The 27,238-nt window shown below is 34.7% G+C and overlaps 1 protein-coding gene across 3 annotated transcripts in view; it reads left to right on the top strand.

The window, feature by feature from the left end:
* WDR35 (WD repeat domain 35) overlaps nucleotides 1–27,238 on the top strand; it is a 61,050-nt gene extending 33,812 nt beyond the window's left edge. For 2 of the 3 annotated variants that reach the window (XM_024747821.1, XM_024747819.1), the window contains 15 exons: nucleotides 366–435; nucleotides 1,471–1,524; nucleotides 3,423–3,532; nucleotides 4,015–4,225; nucleotides 10,344–10,424; nucleotides 15,087–15,223; nucleotides 15,763–15,966; nucleotides 16,825–16,971; nucleotides 17,581–17,713; nucleotides 19,739–19,849; nucleotides 20,757–20,921; nucleotides 21,901–22,041; nucleotides 22,710–22,866; nucleotides 26,178–26,418; nucleotides 26,718–27,238. In XM_024747821.1, coding sequence (XP_024603589.1) covers nucleotides 366–435; nucleotides 1,471–1,524; nucleotides 3,423–3,532; nucleotides 4,015–4,225; nucleotides 10,344–10,424; nucleotides 15,087–15,223; nucleotides 15,763–15,966; nucleotides 16,825–16,971; nucleotides 17,581–17,713; nucleotides 19,739–19,849; nucleotides 20,757–20,921; nucleotides 21,901–22,041; nucleotides 22,710–22,866; nucleotides 26,178–26,418; nucleotides 26,718–26,868 — 2,113 coding nt within the window. In that variant the 3' untranslated portion in view covers nucleotides 26,869–27,238. The remainder of the gene's footprint in view (nucleotides 1–365; nucleotides 436–1,470; nucleotides 1,525–3,422; nucleotides 3,533–4,014; nucleotides 4,226–10,343; nucleotides 10,425–15,086; nucleotides 15,224–15,762; nucleotides 15,967–16,824; nucleotides 16,972–17,580; nucleotides 17,714–19,738; nucleotides 19,850–20,756; nucleotides 20,922–21,900; nucleotides 22,042–22,709; nucleotides 22,867–26,177; nucleotides 26,419–26,717) is intronic. The other variant, XM_024747820.1, reaches the window with a different exon arrangement.

Below are 27,238 nucleotides of genomic sequence, written 5' to 3'. Positions count from 1 at the left end.
GGAGAAACAACAGAGAAACTTGATGCTTTAGAAGTTGTTCCTGACCGATGTTCATTGGGGGAGTAAGGGAAGATATCTCTCGGGGCTTCTACCGAAATTCACTGGAAATATATGATTCAGTGTCCAAATATATTTTTGGCATAGCTCTCAGGAGCACGGCACTTGCATAACTAGTAAACACATGGTAGGTAGTTTCTGCCTTTGTAAGATTGAGCTGTGTCAAGAACTCTTTAAAATAATCAGGACAGTAATATTAAATAACAGTATTCTTCGGTGTCATCCAATCCTTTAATTGTTCTAGAGATCATGAAATAGTATAAACCTTACTTATGCTATCATTGAAATTAAAATTTTTTTTTTTCCAGAATTTATCATGTAGATGATACTCCTTCTGGATCAGTGGATGGTGTGCTTGATTATAGTAAAGCCATTCAAGTAAGTGATTTTATTACTGCCAGCAAATGTTAATATCCATAGATGTGGAAATACTGTAATTTTATTTTGAGACCTGAAAATAATTTGTTTCCAACGAATAGCATTTTACTCTAGTAATTCTTTGAAAAATTTCTATTCTAATTCAAATTTTTCTAGATCCGTTTTTTTCTTCTTTTGATTTTGAAAAAAAGTTTATTTTGACATGATCATAGGCCCACAGGAAGTTGCAAAAATAGCACATAGAGCCTCTTTACCCAGCTTCCCTCAATGGTGACATCTTACATAACTATAGTGTAATATCAAAATCAGGGAATTGACATTGGTAATGATGCTGTGAACTAGACTACGACCCAATTCCTATTCAGTTTTCACTACTTTTAAATGTAGTTTTATGTAACTTCATCACCATAAAGGAATCGCCTCGTGCTACTTCTTCATTTTCACACCCACTCTCCACCCCCATCCTTGTCCTCTGGCAATCACTCATCTGTTTCCATCTCTATAGTTTTGTCACTCTGAGAATGTTTTACGAATGGAGTCATACAGCATGTAATAGCATGTCATCTTTTGAGACTGGCTTAAAAAAATAATCCATCCAGGTTGTAGCAGTGCCATGCCATCTGCCCCCTTCTTTATTCTGGCACGCGCTGGTCCTTTTGCTGAATGTTCATCTTCTACAGCTAAGCTCGAGTTTTTGTCTCTCTTCCCATTTTGGTATAAGTTTATGCTCTTCCCTCTGTGCACTTATAACTCCTGTGGTTTACCTCTACTGTGATCATACTGTACTGTCATTAGGTGTTGGTTCCACTGTCTTTCCCAGTAGACTTCTGAGTAATCCCCGAGGGCAAAGATTTTATCCGAGTATCTCCAGTGCTTAGTTCAATGTCTGGCATATAGTAGGTGCTCAGTAAGTAAATGTTGGTTAAGTTAATAAATATATAGTTACGGTATTCTTCTTAGTGAATTGTATACTACCTTGTACCAGATTAGCCAGTCAATGAATATTTGTTAAAGAGTAATGCTGATTTATTTTAGGGCACAAGGGATCCAATTTGTGCCATAACTGCATCTGATAAGACATTGATTGTGGTAAGTTGTTAAAAGAAAAACTTATTCTATGAATAATAATCGCTTAACTTGTTAAAAATAGAATAAAGCAACATGTTTTGGATTTGGATATCATCTTGCGGGCACCTCAAGTTTTACTAGGTCCAACAAAAGAAATAAGAAAGTTTTAAAGATTGCCTCACAAACTGTTAATCATTTGCCAAAAATAACTTTGTGAAAGTGGTAGAATCATGGCCAGCTGGGGAGAGTTTGAGGCTGGGTTGAATGAGCCCTATAAAGGTTGGCAGATGTGGAGCAGATGGATGGTGGTAGTAGGTCTTGGAAAGTTTCCTCCTCTGTGTGGCCTGCTTTTTCATATTGGAGAAAGTGCTTTGGCTCAGCTGCTTCCATAAGAATTAGAATGAAGAGGTAGTGTGCTTGGTAGCCAGTAAAATAAAGAATGCTGTGGCAAATTTTTGCTGAATTTTTCAAATAAAATCAATGTATCAATGTGGTTGTGCCTTTTCTTGAGCTCTGACATTTGAAAATATTAATTTTAGAAATAAATGTTTAATATAGTAATGCTGGTAGAGTCATTAAATTCGAATTATGTAAATAGATCCTTGCGTGTGTATATTTCCAGTTCTAGTTACATTCTTTAGACATTAGCTAAGTTTATGGGCGAAAAAATCTTAAGAACATAGTATTCATTTTTCCTCACCAAATAAATTTGGTATATGTTTTAAGACAGTTTGTCTTACAGTCAGGTCAGGTTTTCTTTTTAGATTCTTTGCTATACAGCAGGGTTTTGGTTGTGTTAGTTGTGTTTCTGACATTTGCAGGAAAAATTAAAAAAACATGCAAGTCAGATCAGTCACAAAAATTGACTTAATTCCTAAATGAGAGTCTACCTATAAGAAACACTCAAATAGTTTTAATATCAGCCAAAAATTTTAATGGAAAAGGTATCTTCTGCGTTTAAAACTTTCCATTGTTGAAATATAAACAGCTTTTAGAACCTTGCCTTTTTCAAACTTTTAAAGCCACAGGACCCACTCTTTCAAAAACAAAATCTTATTGGGTACTTCAGTATAATCTTTTAAAGCCTATACCTCCTTTTTGTACATTAAAAAATATCTGCCCTCCTCACCACTCTCTTGCCCTCCCCAGCCTTTCTGTTAGGCCTCTGTGGAGAAGCATGCTGGGAGGGCAGAGCTGCTCCCATTAGAAAGGGGATAGGGAATGATGGGCTGAGTGCAGCCTTCTGCTTTTTTCCCCGTGGCTATGGCCGGAGGCACAGCAGGGTTTGAAAATCACAGCTCTCTCCTGTCTGTTGCTCTAACTGTTGATCTGTCAGCCTTAAGGCTTGCACAGAGTTGCATAGAAACTTATATTCTGTTTTATTTTTAAGCACATTTAAACTAATACTCATTGTATCACTGCTTTCTGATCATCTCCCTTTGCCACAAACTGGTATCACATAGATGGCTATAGGATAAAAACATAGACTTTCAGTAACAGCTGTTTCCTATGGTGATCTTATATTGATTTTTCACGTATATGAAATTTAGTTCAATAAGTGCTTTATATTTTAGCCTTTAATGTACCCTGAATGTTAACGTAGACAACTGTAAATAACCCTAGATACATCTTCCTTGTGATGTAAGACTTTATGTATTATTAAAGAGCTAGGTTTCTGACTTCTTTCTTGAATATTACGTGAAAAAAAATTAGATCACCTTCAGCCACTTTAAAAAGGTTTTAATTAAATTATGAGGTAAATTTGTACTCAGAACACGATCAGGATCAGAACTGAGAATTCACTATGACACCATCACTTTGGTTTTGAAACAAATGTATGAACATATAGAGAGACCTGTAGTTGTGATTTAATATCATTATGGTAAATATACTTTAGTAATCAAAAATACTTTCTGTAGAGTCGTGAATCTGGCACCATTCAGAGATACAGTCTTCCTAATGTTGGTTTGATTCAAAAATACTCCCTTAATTGTCGAGCCTACCAGTTATCCTTGAATTGCAACTCCAGGTAAGTCTGAAAACTTTCCTCACATACATGTTAGACTTAGAAGTCATCCATTAGGATTGTTGTATTTATGTAATAAATGCAAAGACTTGTGTTTGTTTTAAACTTGTCTTTACAGTTCAGTGTGGTTTTACTATAGTATATTTGTATTTAAATATTATATTTACTATACTGTGTCTAGATGTTTTCTCTCATTGGGCAAAATATAGAAACTCTAGTGTAATTAAAAAAAAATTATCTGCATACCAGTTGCTTTAATCCTTTGGATACTTTTTTCACAAGGAAGCAAAATGGAAAGCAGCCCATGTCTTCTATCAAATTTATAAATGTTAGTTTAAAGCCAGTTATTTATTTAAAGCCATTTCTACCTCATTCCCGGGTTCTGATGAACTTATTTTGAAGAATGGTGATAAGTAATTATATTCATGAACGCAGATAGTACTTTTACAGTTTTTTTCCCCCTTCTCCAATTTCATTATTTGTAGTCGTCTTGCTATCATAGACATCTCAGGAGTTCTGACCTTCTTTGACTTGGATGCTCGGGTAACAGACAGCACAGGACAGCAAGTTATTGGCGAGTTGTTAAAATTGGAGCGAAAAGATGTCTGGGATATGAAGTGGGCCAAAGATAATCCTGATTTGTTTGCAATGATGGAGAAGACAAGAATGTATGTTTTCAGAAACTTGGATCCTGAGGTAAAAACAAGAAATAAGCATTAACAGTACATAAATAATGAGCCAAATACCAAAACCTGGACATTTCCCCTTTGTTTCTTCAAGAAGTTTGTTGGTGTTGGCTGCATGAATTCTGAAAATAAATAGAAACATTTCTGTGGAATTTAAAAATATTTGGTCTTAAGTGGGATTAATATTTATCCTTTAAATATTCTCCACTTTCACTGAAAGGCACTTTCTAAGCATCTATCTATTCTTTTTAAAAGATGGAACCATGCTCACTAACTATATAGTCTTTATTTCTTTCCTTGTCAAAGTTTAAAACAAATAAAGTAGTCTTATTACCAAAATTGCTTAAAACCACCAGCCAAAAAAATGTGGTTTTGGAATTGCCTCGCCCTTTCATTCTCTTTTGCCTGTTCTGTGCTTATTCTGTGCTTACCTTTGTCTTATGTATATTTACATGAACTTTGTCACCTAGTAATCCGTGTTCTTTATCATCCCGATAATCTTACGAACAGGCAAATGTGGACTGTGATTAATAATCTGCTCTCTCTGGGGTGTCAGAAAGCTGCTTTCTCACTGATTTTAAAGTTACATTTTTATTTTCTACTTGTGGCTCACATCAGCTAATTTTTAGGCTCAGAATTTTCCTGTCAGTCTGCTGTGTATCAACTGTTAGCTGTTGTGTTTGGGAATTCAAAATAATTTGAGTGGTAGCCTAATCAAAACATCATTAAGAAGATAAATCTTTTAAACAATTTTCGAATTATCAGTGGATTTTCAATTTGGAATTTTCAATACTCCTGTTATACTCCACTAGTGGAAATAATAAGAGATGACTTGATAAGTGCTTTATGTCATTAATTGATGTTTGTTTGGACCTGTAGTTTCCTTCTTGGGAAGAAATTACATGCTGGGTCCCCTGAGCTACTGAAGATCTTCTGTAATTATTTAGTGGTAAACTAAACATCTTTAATACCCTAAATTATTTTTACATTTCCCCGTTTGAGCCCTACTCAGGATCTTTGGGTTGGTCAATGACCTGATGTAAATTGTTCTCAAAGACTTTGTTAAAGCTTTTAGGAGTCTTAAGGATCTTTGTAATTTTCAGGCCCTGAGTAATGGCTCAAAGGAAGGGCATTCAGGGCTGCTGCATTTGACCTATATAAGCATGGACTTCTTTCAAGGGTTCAAAGAAAATTTGACCCTTGGTACAAAACAAGTGTGGAAATTTGACAGGTAACCATGGGATAAACTTGAGGATGGAAGTAAAATACGTTTTGAGTGTTAGGGTCCTTTTTCCATCCTTGGCCCTACTTGTATTAATTCCAAAATCATATGCCTGGAGAAGTGAGAGGATTATGCCTGGCATAATGGTCACACATGGTCAGTCTAGCACCAAGGGAAATCTTTGCCTGGTGGAAAGTGTTTCTTAAGTAGTTTTAAAAGAACATCCTTTTATTTATTTATTTTTGGAGTTTGTTGTCTGGCTTGGCAAGTACTTCAATTTCTATTAGATTTACAGGTAGGTGAATTTCATATAACATTACCGTTGGCTGGATTTCTTTATAAACCATGGTGTGCTGTTCTTTTCATTCGTGAGGACCCTGCCTGTGGTTAGTTACTCTGCTAGTCACTCCTCTAGCATGTGAGGTCATACTCCTCAAAACTGAACTTACTAGAACTCCTTTAGGACATAGTATTCTGTGTTATTATTAGGGAGATAAACTGTTGTTTGATGGTTAATACCGAATACATTTTTATACGTTTGAGTGTTATTATGAATTCTAGTTTCATACCTTTCCTTAAATTGTAGACCTTTCTTCAGATTATGTGTGAGAAAAGGGTGCCATTTGTGTTTAAAATTCTAATTCATTGATAAAGCGTATTTTCCTTGAGAATTAGGAAGTGAGTATTTAATGTTGATATTCCCTGCTTGATCATTTTCATCTCCAGTGACCCTCTGAAGGTACTGATTCTTCGATTTCTTTGTTGACCCATTGATTTTTTTAGTTTAGTTTAGATGTTGTTTAGTTTCCATGTGTTTGTTTTATTTCCAGTTTTCTTACTATAATTGATCTCTAGTTTTATACTGTTGTGGTCAGAAAAGATGCTTGATATCTTTTCAATCTTTTAACATTTATTGAGATTTGTTTTATGGCCTGGCATGTGATCTATCCTGGAGAATGTTCCATGAACACTTGAAAAGAATGTATATTCTGCTGTGTTTGTGTCCTGTAGATAGCTTTTAAGTCCATTTGGTCTAATATGTCATTTAAAGCCACTGTTTTCTAATTGATTTTCTGTCTGGATGATCTTTCCATTGATGTAAGTAGGGAATAAAGTTCCCTAATATTATTGTATTACTGGCAATTTCTCCCTTTATGTCTGTTAATACTTGCTTTATATATTTAGGTGATCCTATGTTAGGTGCATATATGTTTATGAACGTTATATCCTCTTCTTGGATTGACCCTTTTATCATTATATAATGCCCTTCCTTGTCTTTTGTTATAGACTTTGTTTTAAAGTCTATTTTGTCTGATATGAGTATTGCTACTCCAGCTTTCTTTTAATTTTTATGCATGTAATATCTTTTTCCATCCCTTCACTTTCAGTCTGTGTGTGTCTTTAGCTCTGAAGTGAGTCTCTTGTAGGCAGCATATAGATGGGTCTTGGTTTTTTTTTATCCATTCAACCACACTGTGTCTTTCGATTAGAGCATTTAGTCCATTTACAGTTAAAGTGCTTATTGATAGATATGTACAGTACTTATTGCCATTTTGTTACTTGTTTTCTGGTTGTTTTTGTAGTTCTTCTCTGTTCTTTACTTCTTCTTTTAGTCCCTTTCCTTTTGATCTGATGATCTTCTTTAGTGTTATATTTGGGCTCCTGTCTCTTTGTTTTTGTGTATCTATTGTAGGTTTTTGGTTTGTGGCTGCCGTGCAGTTCATATATATGACATTTCTATATCTATATCTATATTTATATGTCCATATATCTATTTGTTTTAAACTGATAGTCATTTAAGTTCAATTGCACTTGGAAAGGTCTACATTTTTTCACACCCCCTCCCCCCACGTTTTATGTTTTGGATATTTTACATATTTATGTATATCCCTTAACTGTTTATTGTAGTTATAGTTGACTTTACAATGTTTTGTTTTTTAACCTTCATACTAGCTTTTTAAAGTGATTGATCCACTGGCTATACTATATATTTGCCTTTACCAGTGAGTTTTTTTTTCCCTTCCTATATTTTCTTAGTTCTTGGTGATTTTCACTATTCTGTCTTCCAGGTTGCTCATGCATACTTCTATATCATCTACTCTGTTGTTGATTCCTTCCCCTGTAGTTTTCATTTCAGTTATTGCGTTCTTCAGTTCTGATTGGTTCTTTTTCATATTTTCTAATTCTTTGTTGAAGTTCTCACTATCTTCCTCTATTCTTTTCCCGTGTTCGGTGAGCTCTCTTAAGACCATTGTTTTGAACTCTTTTATCAGGTAAATTACTTGTTTCTGTTTCATGAGGGTTCTTCCCTGGGATTTTATGTTGTTCGTTCATTTGGAACATATTCCTCTATCTTCTCATTTTGTCTTACTTTCTCTTTTTGTCTCTATGAAATTAGGTGAAACAATTACCTATCCCATCCTTTAAGGTGTGTCCTTATGTGAGAACATCTGTATGCAGTCTGTGTGTGCCCAGTGGCTTTGGTGGGAGAGCTGCTTCTGAAGTGAGTGTAGGCCGGGACTTTTTCTAGGGTGTGCTGGGGCCGTTGCCTTGGAGGGATGGGCTGGATCTGGGGAGGGGAGTAGGGGGCTAGAACTGGAACCCAGCATAGGTGGGGACTTCTCCCGGGACTTTCTGGGGCTGCTGCCTTGGCAGAAGGTGGGGCTGGAGCCGGAAGGGCTACAGCCAGGGCCCAGTGCATGCTGCGTCTTCTCCCGTGGTGCAGTGGTGGTTGCCACCTCTGTGGGGGGTGCTAGAGCTGCAGCCCAGTGCAGGCTGGGAGACTGTGCTGGTGCAGTCTTGGCAGGCAGGTCAGGGTTCCAGGCACTTTTCAATCTGCTGCCTCTGCAAGCAAGACTGTGCTTGCACCCTTTAAGAGCAGAGTCTCAGTTTCATACAGCCCTCTGGTAAGCCCCACTGGTTTTAAAAATCAGCCAAGGGAGCTTGTCTTCCCAGTGCTGGACCCCAGGGCTGGGGTGCTCAGTGTGGGGTGTGAACCCCTTGCTCCTTAGGGAAGATCCCCATGCTTGTGATAAGCCCTTCCGTCTCTAGGTTGCCTGCTAGGGGTGTGGGTCTCGGCTAGATCACTTCCCCTCCCCTCCTACCAGACTCGGTGTGTTTTATCTTTCTGCAGCCTTGGTTGTAGAAGAGCCATTCTGCTAGTCTTCAAGTCATCCTCACAGAGAGCTGTTCTATATGTAGGTGTAGTTTTGGTGTGTTTGTGGGAGGAACTGAGCTCAGGGTCTCCCTGTGCCATCTTGGTGCTGCCTGATCTCTCTCCTTATCCTTCTATTTCTCCTTTTCTCTTTGTTTTTGTATTATTTTTTATCCACAGATCATCTTTTGTGACTTTACCTTTTGACCCTCTTGCTTTGTTAAATTATCTAGCTAAAAATAAAAAATTTTCTAGTGATTAACCTTTTTATAAGGGTACACTTAGTTTACATGTAGTACCAAAATAAAGTATATGAAAGGCCCCTATAATTTATAAGAAATATTTTGTTACATGTGCTTTTTTTGTGAATTAAATTTTATTCTTATTTTTTCGGTTCATAAAAGCATACTGTTTGCCTATATGTAATATAATTTTTTTGAGGAAATTTAGGGATTTTATAAAATTTTCTCATATAATTTTAGTCAATTTCTACCTTTTAAAGAAAATATACATTTAAAAACCCAATAAACACATATAATGTGCCTACAAGAGCCTCATTATTAAACTTAGACATATTAAATGCAAACTAAGTATGATTCAATATTTACTTCTTATTTTCATCTTTTTAGTGTCTTACCATGATAATAATTTTTGTGGTTTCTATTATATATGAAGCACTAACTTTCAGAGTTATAAATTTGATATGTTATTTCATTTGGATTTAGGTTACTTTCTATTTCACTATGACATCACACACATATTTTAAAAAATTGCATTCTGGAGTTATGTTCATCATCAGACAACGTTATCTTATTCTTTTTACAGTGTTCTTGGAGGTGTTAAGTATATTGGGAGTGTTATTTCTTTTAGTAGGGATTTAGGACAACTACTTTACATTATAATATGCATTTACCATACTTTATTTCTATAAGCTTGTATAACGCTAGGACAAGAAACAGACATATAGCAGGCTAATGTGTTTCCATGTTGGCAAATTAAATCTTCTTATGTAGGAAATGAATCTATCAAGGATGGCCTCCAGCTAATGTTACAGAGAACATACTTTTCAGTATGGTATGGGACTTTGATATATGTGCTTAGATACAAATATAGTGTTTGTCAATTTCATTAAATTTAATGTTGCATGGAATGAATAAGAATTATCAAACTGTATAAACCATTTTTGGATTAATTCAGAAAATTTGAACTGATACTGGATCCTATTAGGGAATTAATACTGATTATGTTAAGGTATGATAATAGTAATGTGGCCATGTAAGAGAACCTCCTTATGTTAGAGATATGAAATAGTTAGGGGTGAAATGTCACGTCTAAATTAATGTTGCATGGAATGAATAAGAATTATCAAACTGTATAAACCATTTTTGGATTAATTCAGAAAATTTGAACTGATACTGGATCCTATTAGGGAATTAATACTGATTATGTTAAGGTATGATAATAGTAATGTGGCCATGTAAGAGAACCTCCTTATGTTTTAGAGATATGAAATAGTTAGGGGTGAAATGTCACGTCTAAGTTTATTTTACTTTAAAATACCTTAGCCAAAAATATTGAAGCATATTTCTAAAATGTGAATAATTATTTAGGTGATGTATATATGGGTGTTAATGACATTCTCTCTCCTTTTTTGTTGTTTTGAAAATTTTGATAATAAAAGTTAAAATCATGATATGGTAAAGAAGGAAAATTTTGTACAGTTAAACATAACATTTGTTTTTGTCTTTAAAGGAACCCATTCAGACTTCTGGATATATTTGTAATTTTGAGGATTTAGAAATTAAATCTGTTCTTTTGGATGAGATATTAAAGGTACTTATTAAAAAACAATTATATTTCTGTTGCTGGCTTGACTGGGATTCATTTTTGTACCAGACAGTGTAGTGTCCTGGTTAGGAGTATGCAGTTAGGAGTTCCAGCCCTGCCCTGTCACTTATACAACCTTTAGACAGGTTCCTTCATCTTTTAAAGTTTCATTTTTCCTTTCCTGTTTATGAGCCTGTTTTTACCTCTATAAAATGTGGATAGTAATAGTACCTGTCTTACCGGATTGTTATTTTATAAGATAATGAGTGAAAAACAGCACAGTGCTATGACCAAGAGCTCATAAATGGTAGTTAGTTGTTCTCATTATTTTTATATTAATAACAGAGATACTGAAGAAATATTTGATAATTTTCTTTAGTCTTTCGCTTGTTCTAGGATATTTGAGTAACTTTTTTATTTGGAGGTCCACTGTTCTTCTATTTTATTTTTCAGGTTTTATAAAATAATCTATTTCTAATTCCAGATAATTTTTTAATCCCTACTTTGGCCTTCATTGAACATTCTTTGAAAACTTTTTTCTCTAAGAATGTATTGAAAGTTTACCTTCCTTTTATCCAAAATATTTATTTTTCTATGTACTACATATGTTTTTTGGAATTGGAATAGTGGATTTTAAACTTCCAGAAGTTAGTTGCATTTTGTAACATGTTTTCATATTTTGGTTTGACATGTAAATTGCAGCTCTTTTATTGGGAACCAGTTGTTTTCTGTGTCATGACCACCCTGCCGCAGCAGGAATGGCCCCCACCCAAAATTTGGTTTGCGTGTAAAGAGTGATGACACCACAGATACACCAAAAGGGTGTAAAACGGTCTTACAAACTTAATGAGTTTTTAGGGGAGAAAGGATAGGCTTCCCAAGCTGCTCCAAAATTGGTTTGAGAGCAGGGAAAGGAGACTGGCTTGGGCTTTTTGGGCAGTTAGAGGGTGGGCCTAGGGTGAGGGTTCCCATGGGTAGGTAGAGATATGTGTGGTTTGAAACTCCTGCGTCACCAAAGGATGGAACGCTTATGCTTTCTTATCATCTTGTCCAGATGTGAGGCAGAAGGGGAAGGGGGAAGGGTGAGGCTTAAAAGCTATCAGCAGTCAAAGTCAAAAAGGAAGGTCTGAAGTTCTGTTACACTCTAGATCTCTTAATGATTAACATTAGATAAACATCAGAACATTATTCTGTATAGCTGTAACCAGTATGTGGAAAGATAGATTTGATAGATTAGATAAATAAACAGAAGTAATTTTATAAAAATGACATCACTGTACAATCTACTTGTTTAGTGTTTAATTTTAATTCAATAATGTGACAGTGAATCTGAAGGAATTGTAGAACATTAATTTTTTTTCACCACAAATGATCCAGTTTTTCTGGGTTAAGAAAAAAACTGAAGAACTAAGAGGTTATTGCTTTTAAACTACATCTTAATTTTTAATAGTATCGATTGTCACTCTAAAAGACGGTGTTTTTACATTTTCTCCCTCTTTCTCTCTTCTTTTTGTTAGGCACATTGTTATTTTTATGTTGTCAAGATTTAGAACATTTACATTTTGTTTTGTAACCCTAATTTTCCACATATGTAGTCTTATATTTAAATGGAAGCTATTACCAGTCTTTTTCTACATTTTCTCTGTACATGAGTTCTTAATTTTGATTAATCTTTTACTTGGTTGGATTTCATCATTATAATTTTTTTCAAGAAAGGCTCATTGTTGCTGATTGCCTTAAATTCTGGAATGCTTAAAAATGCCTGTGATGTGTTGCTCTGATGATTATATTGACTTTTATGAAGAATTTTTTAAAACATATTTAAACTGGTTAGATGTACTTTAAAATTCTTGATAACACATTTTGTGCATATCTAATGCTAGGATAAAGAAAGTCAGGAAGAGAAAGACAAATACCGTATGCTAACACATATATACGGAATCTAAGAAAAAAAAAATGTCATGAAGAAGCTAGGGGTAAGACGGGAATAAAGACACAGACCTACTAGAGAACGGACTTGAGGATATGGGGAGGGGGAATGGTAAGCTGTGACAAAGCGAGAGAGAGGCATGGACATATATACACTACCAAACGTAAGGTAGATAGCTAGTGGGAAGCAGCTGCATAGCACAGGGAGATCAGCTCGGTGCTTTGTGACCACCTTGGGGGGGGGCGGATAGGGAGGGTGGGAGGGAGGGAGACGCAAGAGGGAAGACATATGGGAACATATGTATATGTATAACTGATTCACTTTGTTATAAAGCAGAAACTAACACACCATTGTAAAGCAATTATACTCCAATAAACATGTTAAAAAAAAAAAAAGAATAACTACAGTACTGTTGCCCGATTTACTGGCAGGCGTTGTTAAACTGTGAGGGAAAACCAGGTTCTGTGTGACAAGTTTGTTATCTGTCTGACTTACTACCCAAAAAGCCGTAAAGAAGAGTATTGTCATACCTTAGTTCCCTCTGAGGTCTTGTTGACCCAGGAAGTATTTAGCTGAACTGTGGATTCCTTCATACAGTTTGAAGAACCACGTGAGTGTTGTACACCTAAAACTAATACAATGTTACATGCCAATTATATTTCAATAAAATAGGAAAAAGAAATAACATGAGAAATTTCCTGGAGGACTAGAGAAGAAGGAGTGCAGAAGGAAAAGGACGGGAATTAACAGTTCTCTAAAGTTCCTTTGTATGAGATGTTTGTGATTACAGCTGTACCTGGTAGATATTACACAGACCTCATTTTTAGGTGAGGAAGGCTCTTAGTGGCTGAAAATGATTTACCCAAAGTTCATCTGTTCATTGACTCAGCAAATATTTATTGAGAGCCAGTAAGACAGTTCCTGGCTTCAAGTAGAGGAGTTGGGGAGATAGACAAGAACTTCAGCCACTGGAAGAGGGGCAGGGGTGCTGTGGTTCAGTCAGTAGGTGTATCTCTTCAAAGGTCTGAAGCAAGAGAGCATTGGGTCAGTTCTGAGACGGTGAATAATGTGAATAACACGGCTAGGCATTGTGCTCAGTGTTTGATACGTGTTATCTCACTTAATCCTCCCAATGCTAGGAAGTAAGTTTGATTACTATTCCAGTTTTTCAGAGGAAGAATCTGAGGCTTGGAGAAATAAGCTGATTTGCCAGTGATACCCGGTTAACAGTAGGCAAAAGCATGGTTTGACTCCAAGCTTTCTGGCTTCAAAGCTGGTGTGTGTAACTGTAGTGCTGGCAGAATTGAGGCTGGGGAGAGGTAATGGGGTAGGGAGCCCAGGTCATAAGTGACCTCGTATGCCTTGCTGTGGAGTTTAGACTTGATCCTGGAGTCGGTGGCGGAGTAATGCAGGAGAATGACATGATTAGGTTTATATTTGGGGAAGATGGCCCTGGCTTCCTGGGTGGGTAGGGAGTGGGGTAGGGCAGGTTCTAGAAGGAGCTGCCACGTAACCAGCAAGGGATGGAATTAGGATTTGAGCTAAGGACTGTTGGAGTCCAAACCTCATGCTCTTTCCATCCTACTTTGCACGGTAGTTCCCTAAGAACTTTTCAGTTTATAGATACAGGGGTTCAGTTGCAGGGTGGGGAAAGGGTATGTGTGGCTCAGTTAACCTTTTCAGAGAACTCTGGTCCATGGGAGCCATTACTCTTTTACACATGGGGGCTCTAATTTTCTTGTATGCTTCACTTTTTCGTTACTTAGAATATGTAGAATATCGGTGAGATCGTTATAACTGTTTTCTTTCTCTGGCTGTTAGCTAGTTCTTTGCTGCAAGACTGGCCTTTAAATTTTTTTTCTTTGTCAGGCTGCTAAATTATAAAAGGAAAGTAGTGATGAAAACCAGCCCTTTTTCTTTTTTTTTTAAAAAAAAATTTGTCTGCTGCCCAACAGCATGTGGGCAGCACTTAAATTCTATTTAGCATTTTACTATACTTGCTGTGTCATATTTCTGTCCATCTGTCTATCTGCCCATTAATCAGTCCTGTTTTTTAAATATATTTCAGAGTTAGTACACATATACTTTAGCATGCATATCATTAATTAAAGTTCACTAATTCAAGTTCAGTATTTGCTTATAGTTTTCTTTCACTTGAAATAAAATTTGCATACAATGAAATGCACAGATCTTAAGTGTACCAGTCAGTGAGTTATGACAAATGCATACAATTGTGCAATTCAAACCCCTGTCAAGATACAGAACATTACTATCATGCTAGAAAGTTCCCTCATGCCTCTTCCCAGTAAATCTGTCCATACCCACCCTCAGGGCAACTGCTATTTATAATTTTTTTTTCAATAATAGAAAAAAAGAGTAGATTAAGGAGTGAGGGGTAGAGGCCCTGCACATGGTGTTTTCCGCTCCAGTGGAGGCTGGCGGCACTTGGGACGGGAAGAGAGTAGCTCCTGGGGAAAGACATTTTGAGCCGAGGGAGACAAGGCTGCATGATTGTAAGGGACCCCTTTGATGACTGTCCCCTTTTCCCCTGATTGCCTCAGGAGGAACTGTGGGTGTTTTCCAGATAATTCAAAAGACCCACACATGGCAATTTCTCTTTTTCCCAGTGTTGCTCATAATATGATGCAGTTGTTTGTTTGCTATTTTTACTGCAAAAAAAAAAAAACATACTCTAAAGGCAACAATTTGAATTTCTTTCTTTTCATCTTTACTTTTAGAATCCAGAATATCCAGACAAGGATTATATCATTAACTTTGAGATTCGGTCCCTGAGAGATAGCCGAGCACTGATTGAGAAGGTTGGAATTGAGGATGCATCTCAGTTCATAGAGGATAATCCACACCCCCGACTTTGGTATTTAAAAATAAATAAATAAAGCCTCTCAAATTTTCAGGTGTAAAGTCTCAGCTCTGTTGTCCCCAGCTCTCGTACGAGGCTCCTGATGGGATCGGCTTCTGTTCTTATCCTTTTTAAAGTATAGAAATTTATTTTAGATTCGGAAGTATTCAACATAAGCATAATATTATATGAAACGTATAAACGTTAAATGTGTTAAAATAATCACTTTTGGGCTTCCCTGGTGGTGCAGTGGTTGAGAGTCCGCCTGCCGATGCAGGGGACACGGGTTCGTGCCCCGGTCCGGGAAGATCCCACATGCCGCGGAGCGGCTGGGCCCGTGAGCCATGGCCGCTGAGCCTGGGCGTCCGGAGCCTGGGCTCCACAACGGGAGAGGCCACAACAGTGAGGGGCCCGCATACCGCAAAAAAAAAAATAATAATAATCACTTTCCACCATGTTTCACTAGAAACAGTAGGTGTAATAATTGAATTCTGATTCAAGACTTGTTTATCCTTAATTCGCCATTGGCTTTTCTGTTTCTCTTTTTAATAAAGGCGCCTACTGGCTGAAGCAGCTCTTCAGAAACTGGATTTGCACACTGCAGAGCAAGCGTTTGTGCGTTGCAAAGATTACCAAGGCATTAAGTTTGTGAAGTGCCTGGGTAACCTGCAGAGTGAGTCCATGAAGCAGGCGGAAGTGGCTGCCTACTTCGGCAGGTTCGAAGAGGCTGAAAGGATGTATCTCGATATGGACAGAAGGTAAGTGATAAAGGTGCAGGCATCCGGACTAATTCCAGAATTTGTGATTTTTTTTTTTTCACAAATGAGGATTGTAAAATAGACTAAATGTATCATACCATCTCTTTCAGAAAATAATTTCAGTTTGCATTACAACCTAGATAGTCTACATGACCTTCATTAATTTATGCTTTGTAATTTGGGGGCAGCTTTCTTCTCTGTTTTTATGTAATATTAATGACTGGCCATGGGAGACTTTTTTCACTTGGTAGGAAATAAATTCATATGACTGCAGAGACTGGAGGCTTTATCATTTATTATACCACTCATTATTTGGGTTCTCTTTTTTGGTTTAGGCCATTATTTAATTTTCAGTTGTCAAGGAGCATGAAATAAAAATCAGAGGTATTTAGGGATTGAGTTTTATTCTTTATATTTCATTTTTATTTATATAAAATACTGATGAACTTCATTTCAGCTGTGAACATTATATCTAATTTTTATTATTTGTACTTTCAGGAGGTTGCTAATACAACTCAAGCCCTGAAAAGAAATATAAAACCAAACATGTAAACATGAAATAAGTCTGATTATGTCTTAAGAAATTGATGAAAAGAAGTAATTATTATTTAAGTCATTTTTTTGCCAAGTAAATTGAAAGTCTAGGAAAATAAGAGGCAGGAAATTGTTTCCTCTTTCCTTTTGCAGGTTCTCTCCATTGCCTCTTACCTGGTGAGGCTAAATTTCTAAAATGTTTGGAGTTACCTTATCTGTCTCTTCATTGTTGTGTATTCTCAGTACCCTAGAACTGAACCTAGCACATAGTAGGTGCTTGATAGATACTTGGTGAATGAATGAATGAATGTCATTTTTTTGTAGAGATCTGGCTATTGGCCTCCGGCTGAAGTTGGGAGATTGGTTTCGAGTACTCCAACTCCTGAAAACTGGATCTGGTGATGCGGATGACAGTCTCCTTGAACAGGCCCACAATGCCATTGGAGACTACTTTGCTGATCGGCAAAAGTGGTAGGTAACCTATCTGGACCCCCTCATCCGTTCATTTGGCACTTAAAATTGTAACTGCCTGAGTACTTCCCTATGAAATAATGCTAGGGAAATGAAGACCATCCTTCCAGATCCCAAAATTCACATAGCTCTGGATACACATTGAGGAGCAAGAGATCCTTCAAGCTGTCAGGTAAGCACTGTAAGACTTTGGAGTTTCAAAACCCAGAAGACGTAAACTGTAGTTCCAGGCAGCTTTCTACTGTTCGAGGCCACAGTTTATATTTTCTTTTGTTATTATAGATTATTTTCAGAAATCACTGACTTTTATTCTTAAGTTATTTTGATCAGTATGCTCATTTATTTATGTCAGTGTTTGGAAATACAACTGTATATCAGATGAAAACATATTTCTTAAGAACATTCAAAGCATGTTGTAACTCAAATATGCTATGCAGTCTTTAGTTTTGCTTTTTGTTCAATTTATATGCTTCAAAGACATGCTGTAACTAAAGATGATTGGAATAATACTAGTGCTGGCATTCTAATGAAAGAACATTTTTAGTAAAAGTGCTTATTTATGAGGAGATTCACATTAGTTTTAAAAGGTTTTTTTTTTTCTTCCCATAGGTTGAATGCTGTACAATATTATGTGCAAGGCCGGAACCAGGAACGCTTAGCCGAGTGTTATTATATGTTAGAGGATTACGAGGGATTGGAGAATCTTGCCAATTCACTTCCAGAAAACCACAAGTTGCTTCCAGTAGGTATTATAAATTTCAGTTTTTGGAGTTGTTAGGTTACTTTATAAGGTTTTTATGTCGTAGTCTGGAAATGTCCTCTGCAATATAGAAAATTAAAAATTAACTAAAACTTTACAGTTTCTTAGGCATGAAATGATGCTTTAGTTATTAAAACAATTTACCAGTATTACAGAATGCTTGAAACTGGAGAGGAAGAAATCAGTCATATTCCTACTATTTTAACATGATCACAGTCTTGTGTAGGCTTGTCAGTTTTGTAAACTTGCTTTAAAAAATTAGCTGAACACGTGAAATATTTACAGATGAAATGACATGTCAGAGATTCGCTTCAAAATGATTTGAGGTGGGTCTGGGGAGTAGTGTATGCATATGTATGTTGGAAATTTGCTATAAGAAAAGTTTAAGATAGCTTAAACTTTTATTAGGTTCACAATAAACTTTTATTAGGTTATATTAGCAATAAAGGTCAAGATAGCTTGACTTTTATTAGGTTATATTAACAATAAAGGATTTAATGTTGAAAAAAAGAGAAACTAAAAGCAGAGCTCTCTATAACTTTGTTCTAAATTTTCTTTTTAAGGCTCTTTAAATTAATTGTTGAATAATGTAAGTGGGCTTGTATTTTATTTGTTTTATCAGAAAGGTAAATCACTGAGTTGTATAAGACCTGGAGAGGTAGTAGCTCTCAACTGCAGGGTCTGGACGTATATCAGTTGTGGGTTCTGCTACAAAATTTTGTCGGTTACTTAATAGATGAGTATAGAATTCTGTTAATTCAGTTCTTTTCTCTATTGTGTTTTAGAGCAATTATCCCTGTAATAATGGCATTTTTACACACCCTTATTCTCAATCTTATATGTTCATTTGAGTAGGAAAACTGAAATTACTTACAACCCTGGGATTAGGGACTGTGTATCTGACATTATACTGTCATCTGTTAGGTGTGTCTGATGATGCAGAAAAAAATGTTGCTGTACGGTATCCAGAGCAGTAATATTACTGATTAAGTACTAAGTAATTATAGCTATAATAATTAAATATTTAAAATAATTTTAAAATTTCAGTAGTACTGCAAATTTTAAATCAAGTTTTGGAGGAATTTTTAATAATATGGGAAAATGTACAAAATATTTAAGTGAGGAACACAGGATACAAAACTATATATAATATGATTACGATATAGTCACAAACACACATATACATATATATTCACAGGATACAGATATTAGGAAATTACACCAGAATAGAGAGAGAGGTTTCTTATGGGAATAAGATTATGTGTACCTTTATTTTTTCATATTTTCTAATTTTTTTTACCATAAGAATGTATTACTTTATAATCAGGAAAATATAAGCATTACTTTGAAAAAGATAGTTGGATACAAAATTGTACTTTTATGATATATCCCAAAATATTTTAGGAGTAGGGATGGGGAGAGAAAACTCTGACCAATTAGATATTAAGAAAGAAAAAAAAGTGATATTCTGAAGATGGGAAGTACAGCCCAAGGGGAGTGATCAGTGGTTGTTTTGGTTCTCCTCCTCTGTTTTTGGTCCAGCTTCCTGAACTGATGAATGGCCAACTTGTCTGGGGCATTGCTTTATAGAGGGATTTGAGAGCCCTCTGAGTGTCAGGTTTCCCTTAAACCTCTAATTAATGATCGACATTGAGTATAACATCAATTGCCTTAAAGGGTTTTTTTTACTTGCTAGCGTGGGGTTTGTTTTGGAGCTTGGTATTTCTGTAAGCTAGCTACTGCACTGAGAGAAGGTAAGAGTGCAGTATCTTCAGAACCTGGTTGAAAATAAGATCCGTGCTGTGAGCCAGTGAAGCCCAGATTTTATAGAAAGTGATGCTTTAGCATCTCTTCTGGTGTGTAGCCCCTGCCCCTACGTCCATTTAAAAGAAAAATTACTGTAGCCACCAGAAAATTTAATATTCTTATGTCCCTATGGAGTTTTACAAGTTAAAATATAAGTGATTTCCTTGTTCTATGCGATCGATAGTATTATCTTGTCCACAGGAAATAGCACAAATGTTTGTGAGAGCTGGAATGTGCGAACAAGCAGTGACTGCGTTTTTGAAATGTAATCAACCAAAGGCAGCAGTGGATACCTGTGTACATCTCAACCGAGTAAGGAACTGAAAAGTAAAGTCACCATAGTGATGCTTTAAAGACTGTTGCCTGTAAGGGTTGGAGAGCTTGAGATGGATTTTGTGAAAGGAGCCAGATAGTCTCTTACTTAGTTGAGGACTGAGAAAATGTTGGAATTTGCATTTACCTCTTGAAATGCTACCATTAAGGGAGACCCGCTCATAACTAACTCAGTATGGGAACCTGAACAAACCCTGTGCTTTTAGTCTGGCAAGTTTTCGTCTGGAAGTAATTTCATGATTTTCTGCATTTTATTAGGCTTGGGTTTTGTTTCCAAAGAAGGACCAGTTAATGGTCATTGCAAGAGGAAGGAATTGAGTTACTTTATCAGTATTTATTTTGGCAAATCTATTTTCCTTTCCCCTTATAGAAAACACATATTTGATACTTTTAAGAGCTCGAATTTAACTAAAATTAAAATGCAGAATTGTTGACTATCAATGTATTCTTTTAAGTATTTTCTTGAAGTATTTTATAAAGCTCCATTTGCTTTATAAAAATAACTTTTAAATGTTAAATCTGATAGGACATTTTCTTAACTGAAATTGTGTATTTTTTTTCTATAAACAAATGTATCTTTTTATTGCTCATAGTTAGTGCAAAATTAGAATTATAAGATTAATGTGATTATAAACTTTGACGCTTTCTTTTTCAGATGTACTTCTTAAGCAAATCAGTCTTAGATCATTTGATTATTTTGACATGTTTGACTCCTAAAATTTATAATTGCTCTGATTTTAAGTGATTTTTAAAAACATATATCAGTTTTTTATTTTGATGTAGTGTTATTTATTATTATAAACTTAAAGCTTTATTGTATGTATTTTAAGACATATCTGACTATAAATGCTTGGGTAATTGTATGCTATATATATTGTTTACCCAGTGGAACAAAGCTGTTGAATTGGCTAAAAGTCATAATATGAAAGAAATTGGTTCCCTGTTAGCGAGGTATGCATCTCATTTATTGGAAAAGAATAAAATTCTTGATGCCATAGAACTCTATCGGAAAGCCAGTTACTTTTATGATGCTGCTAAGCTGATGTTTAAGGTAATGTAATAATCTCGGTGAGTATTTGGCTTGTTCTAGTTACCAATGTTTTCTTATAACTCAAGGATACATTTTCCGTTTTTTGGAAACAATTATTTGTTATAGCAAAATCCCTCTCATTTATTACTGCTATAACTATGTGTTATCTTAGTATTATTACATTTTACTAAAAAGGCTGTTTATTACTTTTAGCACCTTATTGATGCTTAAGCAGTTTTATATTTACTTAATACCGAGGTTAACAGGGAATTATAGAATTTTCAGGGACCATAAAGTACAAATTCCCTTAACTGGAATTTAAATCCTGATGATAGCAAAACTTTAAGTCCTTTTAAATGTGCAAGTTTTAAAGACATTACACTTTTTTTTTATTTAAGAAAGATTTTATTATATATCACTTTTTTTTATACAGCAGGTTCTTATTAGTTATCAATTTTATGCATATTAGTGTATATATGTCAATCCCAATCTCGACGTTACACTTTTCATAGTATGCATTTGGAGGGGACGTGACTAGTAACAGTATTAATGTATGCAAATTTTACATTCTAGTCTATACTTTTCCCATTTGATTTAATGACAAAGGAAAAATTTCCCTCCGAATCATTTAAAAAAATTTAAATTTCTGAAGGATGTACCATGTTAAAGCCATCTTATCTCTGGGTACTTGGAACATTATTTTAAAAATCTCTTTGTTATATAAAATACTAGCCACTCTATGAAAGCTTTCTTCATTTTGATTTAATTATTTACCAGCATCTGTTATTTTCTTAAATTGTTTTGAGTTATAACTCTAATGGCTAAATACTAAGGAAAGAACTAAGTACTTATCAGTACTATGGAAAAGAAAATGGGTGGTATTTATATTCCACCGTACTGACTTCCCTCCTGTTTTTCGAGAATCGTATTTCAGAAATGATAATATTTGTACAAGTATAGATTAAGAAATATTTTCCCCCAATTCTTTAAATGTTTAAAGATTGCAGATGAAGAGGCAAAGAAAAGAACTAAACCTTTACGTGTTAAGAAGCTCTACGTACTATCAGCTTTACTTATAGAGCAGTACCATGAGCAAATGAAAAATGCCCAGCGAGGAAAAGTTAAAGGAAAGAGCTCAGAGGTAAGGTAACATTAAGTAACATTAAGCCATCTGAAGTGTTTAAGGAAAAAAGAACTATCAAACTTCTCTTTATGGACAGGCCATTTAATTTACTTGTTTGCATTTATTTTCTTAAATGATATGAGGAAAAGGAATGACTGATTTGGAATTACTGCTCACATTTAGACATTTCAACTTGGAAATATTGAAAATTATATTTTTTTACTAATCTGTAATCTTTGCTTAAATTCCTTACTTGGTAAATCCTTTCTAATCAGTGAGTTTTAAAAACTTTCCTAGAATATATATATTATTTTAATGTGCAGATAAGCCTTACATTAACTTAAAGTTTAATCAATTCTATTTAAAAATTTGATGTTACTATGGGGAGGAGAGTTCTTTCACAATGTACCCGTATACAAATCACCACGAAGTACACTTTAAATATCTTACAATTTGATTTGTCAATTATACCTCAGTAAAACTGAAGAAAAAATTCGATCATATCAATTTAACAAAATGTGAATTATAATGGAGACATTAAGTCTGTAGTGACAGTTTTATAATGATAAAATCTGCTAACTGAGCTATTTTAATGTATTGATATACCAGTTTCAGAAATCATCTCTATTGGAAGGACCATTGTTAGGGTTGTGCTGACAGAAAAAGTGGGTCTGCTTTACTTGTAGGCCACTTCTGCTTTGGCTGGTTTGCTGGAAGAAGAAGTTCTGTCTACAACTAGTCGTTTCACAGATAATGCTTGGAGAGGGGCTGAGGCTTACCACTTCTTCATACTGGCGCAGAGGCAGCTCTACGAGGGCTATGTTGACAATGCATTGAAGACAGGTGGGCATGTTACCTAATGTATATAACATGTCTAAAAAATCATAAATTGTAGATGAAGGGCTAGCTCCTTCAAGTTGCCCTTATATTAATTTCAATAACACTTTTTTTCTGTGGATTTATTTTCATATATTTGAGATTTGCTGTTTATGATCTGTTTTTCACACTCCCTTTTTGAAGTTCTTTTTATTTTTTAATACATGGAAGGAAATATATACGGTTCACAGAAAAACCAGAAGTTTGAGATAAGCAAAAAGAACATTTATAGCATTCACTATCACTTAAACACTTAATAGCCCAGTTCATATCCTTTGTGTGTGTGTGTGTGCGTGTGTGTGTGTGTGTATGTGTATGTATATATATATATATAAAATATAAACTATAAATATTTACATATTTAATATCTGTAATATGTATTACATTATGTATAATAATTATATAAAATATATATTTAAATTAAAATAAGTATATTTAGAACTAATTTGTTTTTTTAAAATATTGAGAGTATAATAAACCATACTTTTGTGTACTTTTAAAAAAACATAATGATATGTTGTAAAATATTTCGATATTAGTAGATAGATTTCTATAGCATTTAACTGTGTGTTAAATGTTTTTTATAAAATTGATACTTACATAACAATTTCAACCAAAACAGAAAAAAATACAAAAAAGGTAAAATAATCTTATAATTCAGAGATAATCATTGCTAACATTTGGGTGAACCTCCTTTTAGACATTTTTCCCAAGCCTATAAAATTGTATGCAGTTTTATTTAAAATAATATCACACAATGTATGTTGCTCCTGAGTTTGATTTTTACCCTCAACAGTATATTGCAGTTATCTTTCTATGTCGATAAATGTCGATCTGTGTTGTCATTTTTAATACCTATATAATGTGCCATCGTATTTATGTACTGTAATTTATAGAAGGTTATTTACAGGTAGTATCAGGATCTTCATTTCTGGATTAACAATATCTTCAAGTTTAGATAGGTTAACTCCAAAAGAGCATAGTTATGAGAATTATGTTATAAACCAAAGCATATGAATGACTAAATCATTACAGCGCTTTCAGATGGGCCATGACAGCATTGCCGGCACTGTCACCACCCACCCTGGGTCACATTGGTTGGGCCACTGTGAAATAGCCATCACCGGCACACATCATACCCCAATACATCATCAATCTATAGTACAACGGCATCATCTTTCAAAGAAACCTTCTTAGAGAAATTCTTTTATTTGAATGTTTCTGGAATTCTATAGTGATGACTTTTCTTTTTCTTTATTCATTATTTTTGTAAGAGCTCTTTAGAAATTATATATAGTAACCCTCTGTCATATCTGTTGATTTTCCCTGGCACTTATAAGTTACAATTACTTAACCTCTCTAAGCTTCAGTTTCTTTTTGTGAAAAGTAGGGATAATAGGATCTTCTTCATAGGGTTGTTTTGAGGATTAAGTGGGAAATTTATGAAAAGAAAATTTACTTATTATAGTGCCTGGATATTGTGAGCCCTCGAGAAGTGGTAGTCATGATGATGATATTGACAGTGGCTTTTTACATAGTCCTATCAATCAGTCTTGATGGGGTCATGCTGAGGAAGTCCTTCACTTCAAGGTTATTAAATATTGTATTTTATTTTAACTTCTTAGTTATTCCAAAACCATTTATTAAAAACGTATTCATCCCTCATGGATTTGAAATTCTACCTTTATGAAACTAAATTCACACATTTTGTTAATCTCTTCCTAGGCTGTTATTTTCTAGACATGGACCTCTGTGTCTGTACTTTCTCTTATTTACCTTACTTTTACATTTTAATATCTGGAATATCTGTTATCCTTCATTCCTCTTCTTTTATGAAAAACATTTTGGGTATTTGCTTGCATTTGTTCGTTCAGATTAACTTTAGAATCTTTTTGAAGGTGGGAAGAGTTTCAGTGAAGCCCTAGTGGATTTTGAATTAGAATTGCATTAATTTAATGTATTAATATTGGGATCATTGATATATTTATAATATTGAGTTTTCTCATCCAGAAACATCAACTTTTAAAAATATTTTGTATATCTGTGTTTCCCTCTAAAGTTCTGTAGTTTTATTGTATGTTCTGTACATTTCTTTTGTAGCTGATTCCTGTTTTTGTCATTGTTAGCACTGGGGAATGTACCTTTTTTTCTAATTGATTATCAGCTATACATAGGAATCATTTTTATTTTTGTATGTTTGTAACTTACCTTCATTGAATTTTAACTGATTAATATGTGATATAAGTTATGCATTGTTTAAAATAGTTGTATTTTATATAATTTATGCACAGTATCTAGACTTACTATATTACAAGATCAGTTGGACTTTTAACTTGAGATTCTTTACCTACTGGGTGAAGATATCCATATGCTTTAATATGGTTGTCGTTCAGTGATAAAATGATCTGAAACAATGTGTACTCTGTAAATTATTGCCTGTGAACCTGTGAAATTAGAGGGTATGCTTTATTGTAACTCAATGAATTTCCTTTTTGTAAATTTCTTCCACTGAACTTTGTTGTAAACACTTGACCCCAACACCAGTTTATAGGAATCTAGTTGTAAAATACATGATTATGTTATTTTAAATTGTTTTGTGAAATCTCCAATATCATACTATAACAAGATATTTTTAAGATTGCAAGGTCTAGAGAATAAAAAGATACAATTTAGTTACCAATCTGATATTAATTGTGCAGTGCATTTTAAAGAAAGAGATTATATCTCCAGCATAGAAAAATTGAAAATAAGGTATGGTAGCTGGCAAAATAAATTGTCTGAACTGACAACTTGCAGTCTCATTTTCACTTCTTTTTTTCTCAAAGTTCTGTTGTTTCAGTAAGACAAACAAAAGCAATAATCTGTTCAAAGAAACACAAAGAGAAAACATATGATTTCATGCTTTGCTTTTTTAACAAAAAGAAACATGATATCTTGAGAATCCACAGAAATTCTAACATATTTATATGCAACAAAAGATGGGTGTTTTGACACCAATTATTTTTGGTCTGTGTATATATTTCTAAGTGGCACAGCCATGTGCATCCTTCGATGATGGTTATTTTTATAGGCCCTGAGCTGTTAGCTGGAGTTACAGAATGTGGAGATCCTGGAGCCTCCTTCCTCCTACTTGTTCTCTGGGCACGTACCATTGTTTTCTTTAAGCTTGCTAAAGTTCCTGTCGGTTAAACTGAAACAGCTTAACATAGATTTTTTCCCATGCATGTTCAAGATATCATGATTGCTTTAAAAAATCCAAATTGTCTTCTCTTTCCTAGCTCTTCACCTGAGAGACTATGAAGACATTATCCCTGCCGTTGAGATCTACTCTCTGTTAGCACTCTGTGCATGTGCCAGTAGGGCTTTTGGCACTTGTTCAAAAGCTTTTATTAAACTTGAATCTTTAGAGACCCTCAGTTCGGAACAGAAACAGCAATATGAAAATCTTGCTCTGGAAATCTTCACCAAACATACTCCAAAAGATAACAGAAAATCTGAATTGGACAGCCTTCTTGAAGGGTAGGCTAAATGTAACTAGTAGATGTCATTCTATAACACCTTACCAGAAGCTTGGATTTTTATATCTAAATAGTGTAATATAATAATTAAAGCACTAAATCTTGAAGTAATCTACCTTAACATTATACCCTATTTAATTTAGTCTTATAAGTTTATTAATACTTGATTTTCTCATTGTAAGGAAAGTTTTTTATTTGAAACTTATCTTGAAATGCTTTTCATTCTTCAGTTTTTGTAGTGTAATGAAGTTTTAAGGAATTAGAAGTTTCAAAGTATAATTGTCCCCTCTTATTTTACAGAGGAGAAGGGAAGCTGCCAACCTGTGTTGCCACAGGAAACCCGGTCACTGAATATCAATTCTGGACATGCAGTGTGTGCAAGCACTGTGTCCTGGCTCAGGAAATAAGTAACTATAACTTCTGTCCCTTATGCCATAGCGCAGTGGGATGAAGAAATGACAAACTGCATATATAATAGGAGTGTTTACATAACAATGTTGACTTTATGTAAATAAGCATCATTATTTCAGTTGTATTTTTATAAAAAATTTCTCTCTATATGTAAAATACATAATATATACATATATAAAATTTTGTGTAAAAATACAGCCATGAAATAATGATGCTGATTGTCATATAAATGTATGGCATTGGACCATATTATCTGCCTGTCTTATTTATCTATCTATCTATCTATTTATCTATCTTGTGATTGGTTATATGATACTATGGAAATATTCCAAATAAGAAAATTTTTCTCACAGTGTCACGGTTACTAGCAGGGAGGGATGGGGCAAACATGGGAATGGGGCAAAGTTGAA

The sequence above is a fragment of the Neophocaena asiaeorientalis genome, unplaced genomic scaffold, assembly GCF_003031525.2.
Source record: "Neophocaena asiaeorientalis asiaeorientalis breed wild unplaced genomic scaffold, Neophocaena_asiaeorientalis_V1.1 scaffold84, whole genome shotgun sequence".
In the NCBI taxonomy this organism is placed as follows: domain Eukaryota; kingdom Metazoa; phylum Chordata; class Mammalia; order Artiodactyla; family Phocoenidae; genus Neophocaena; species Neophocaena asiaeorientalis.
The sequence above is the reverse complement of the archived record's forward strand: the minus strand, read 5'-3'. Positions and strand labels throughout refer to the sequence as shown.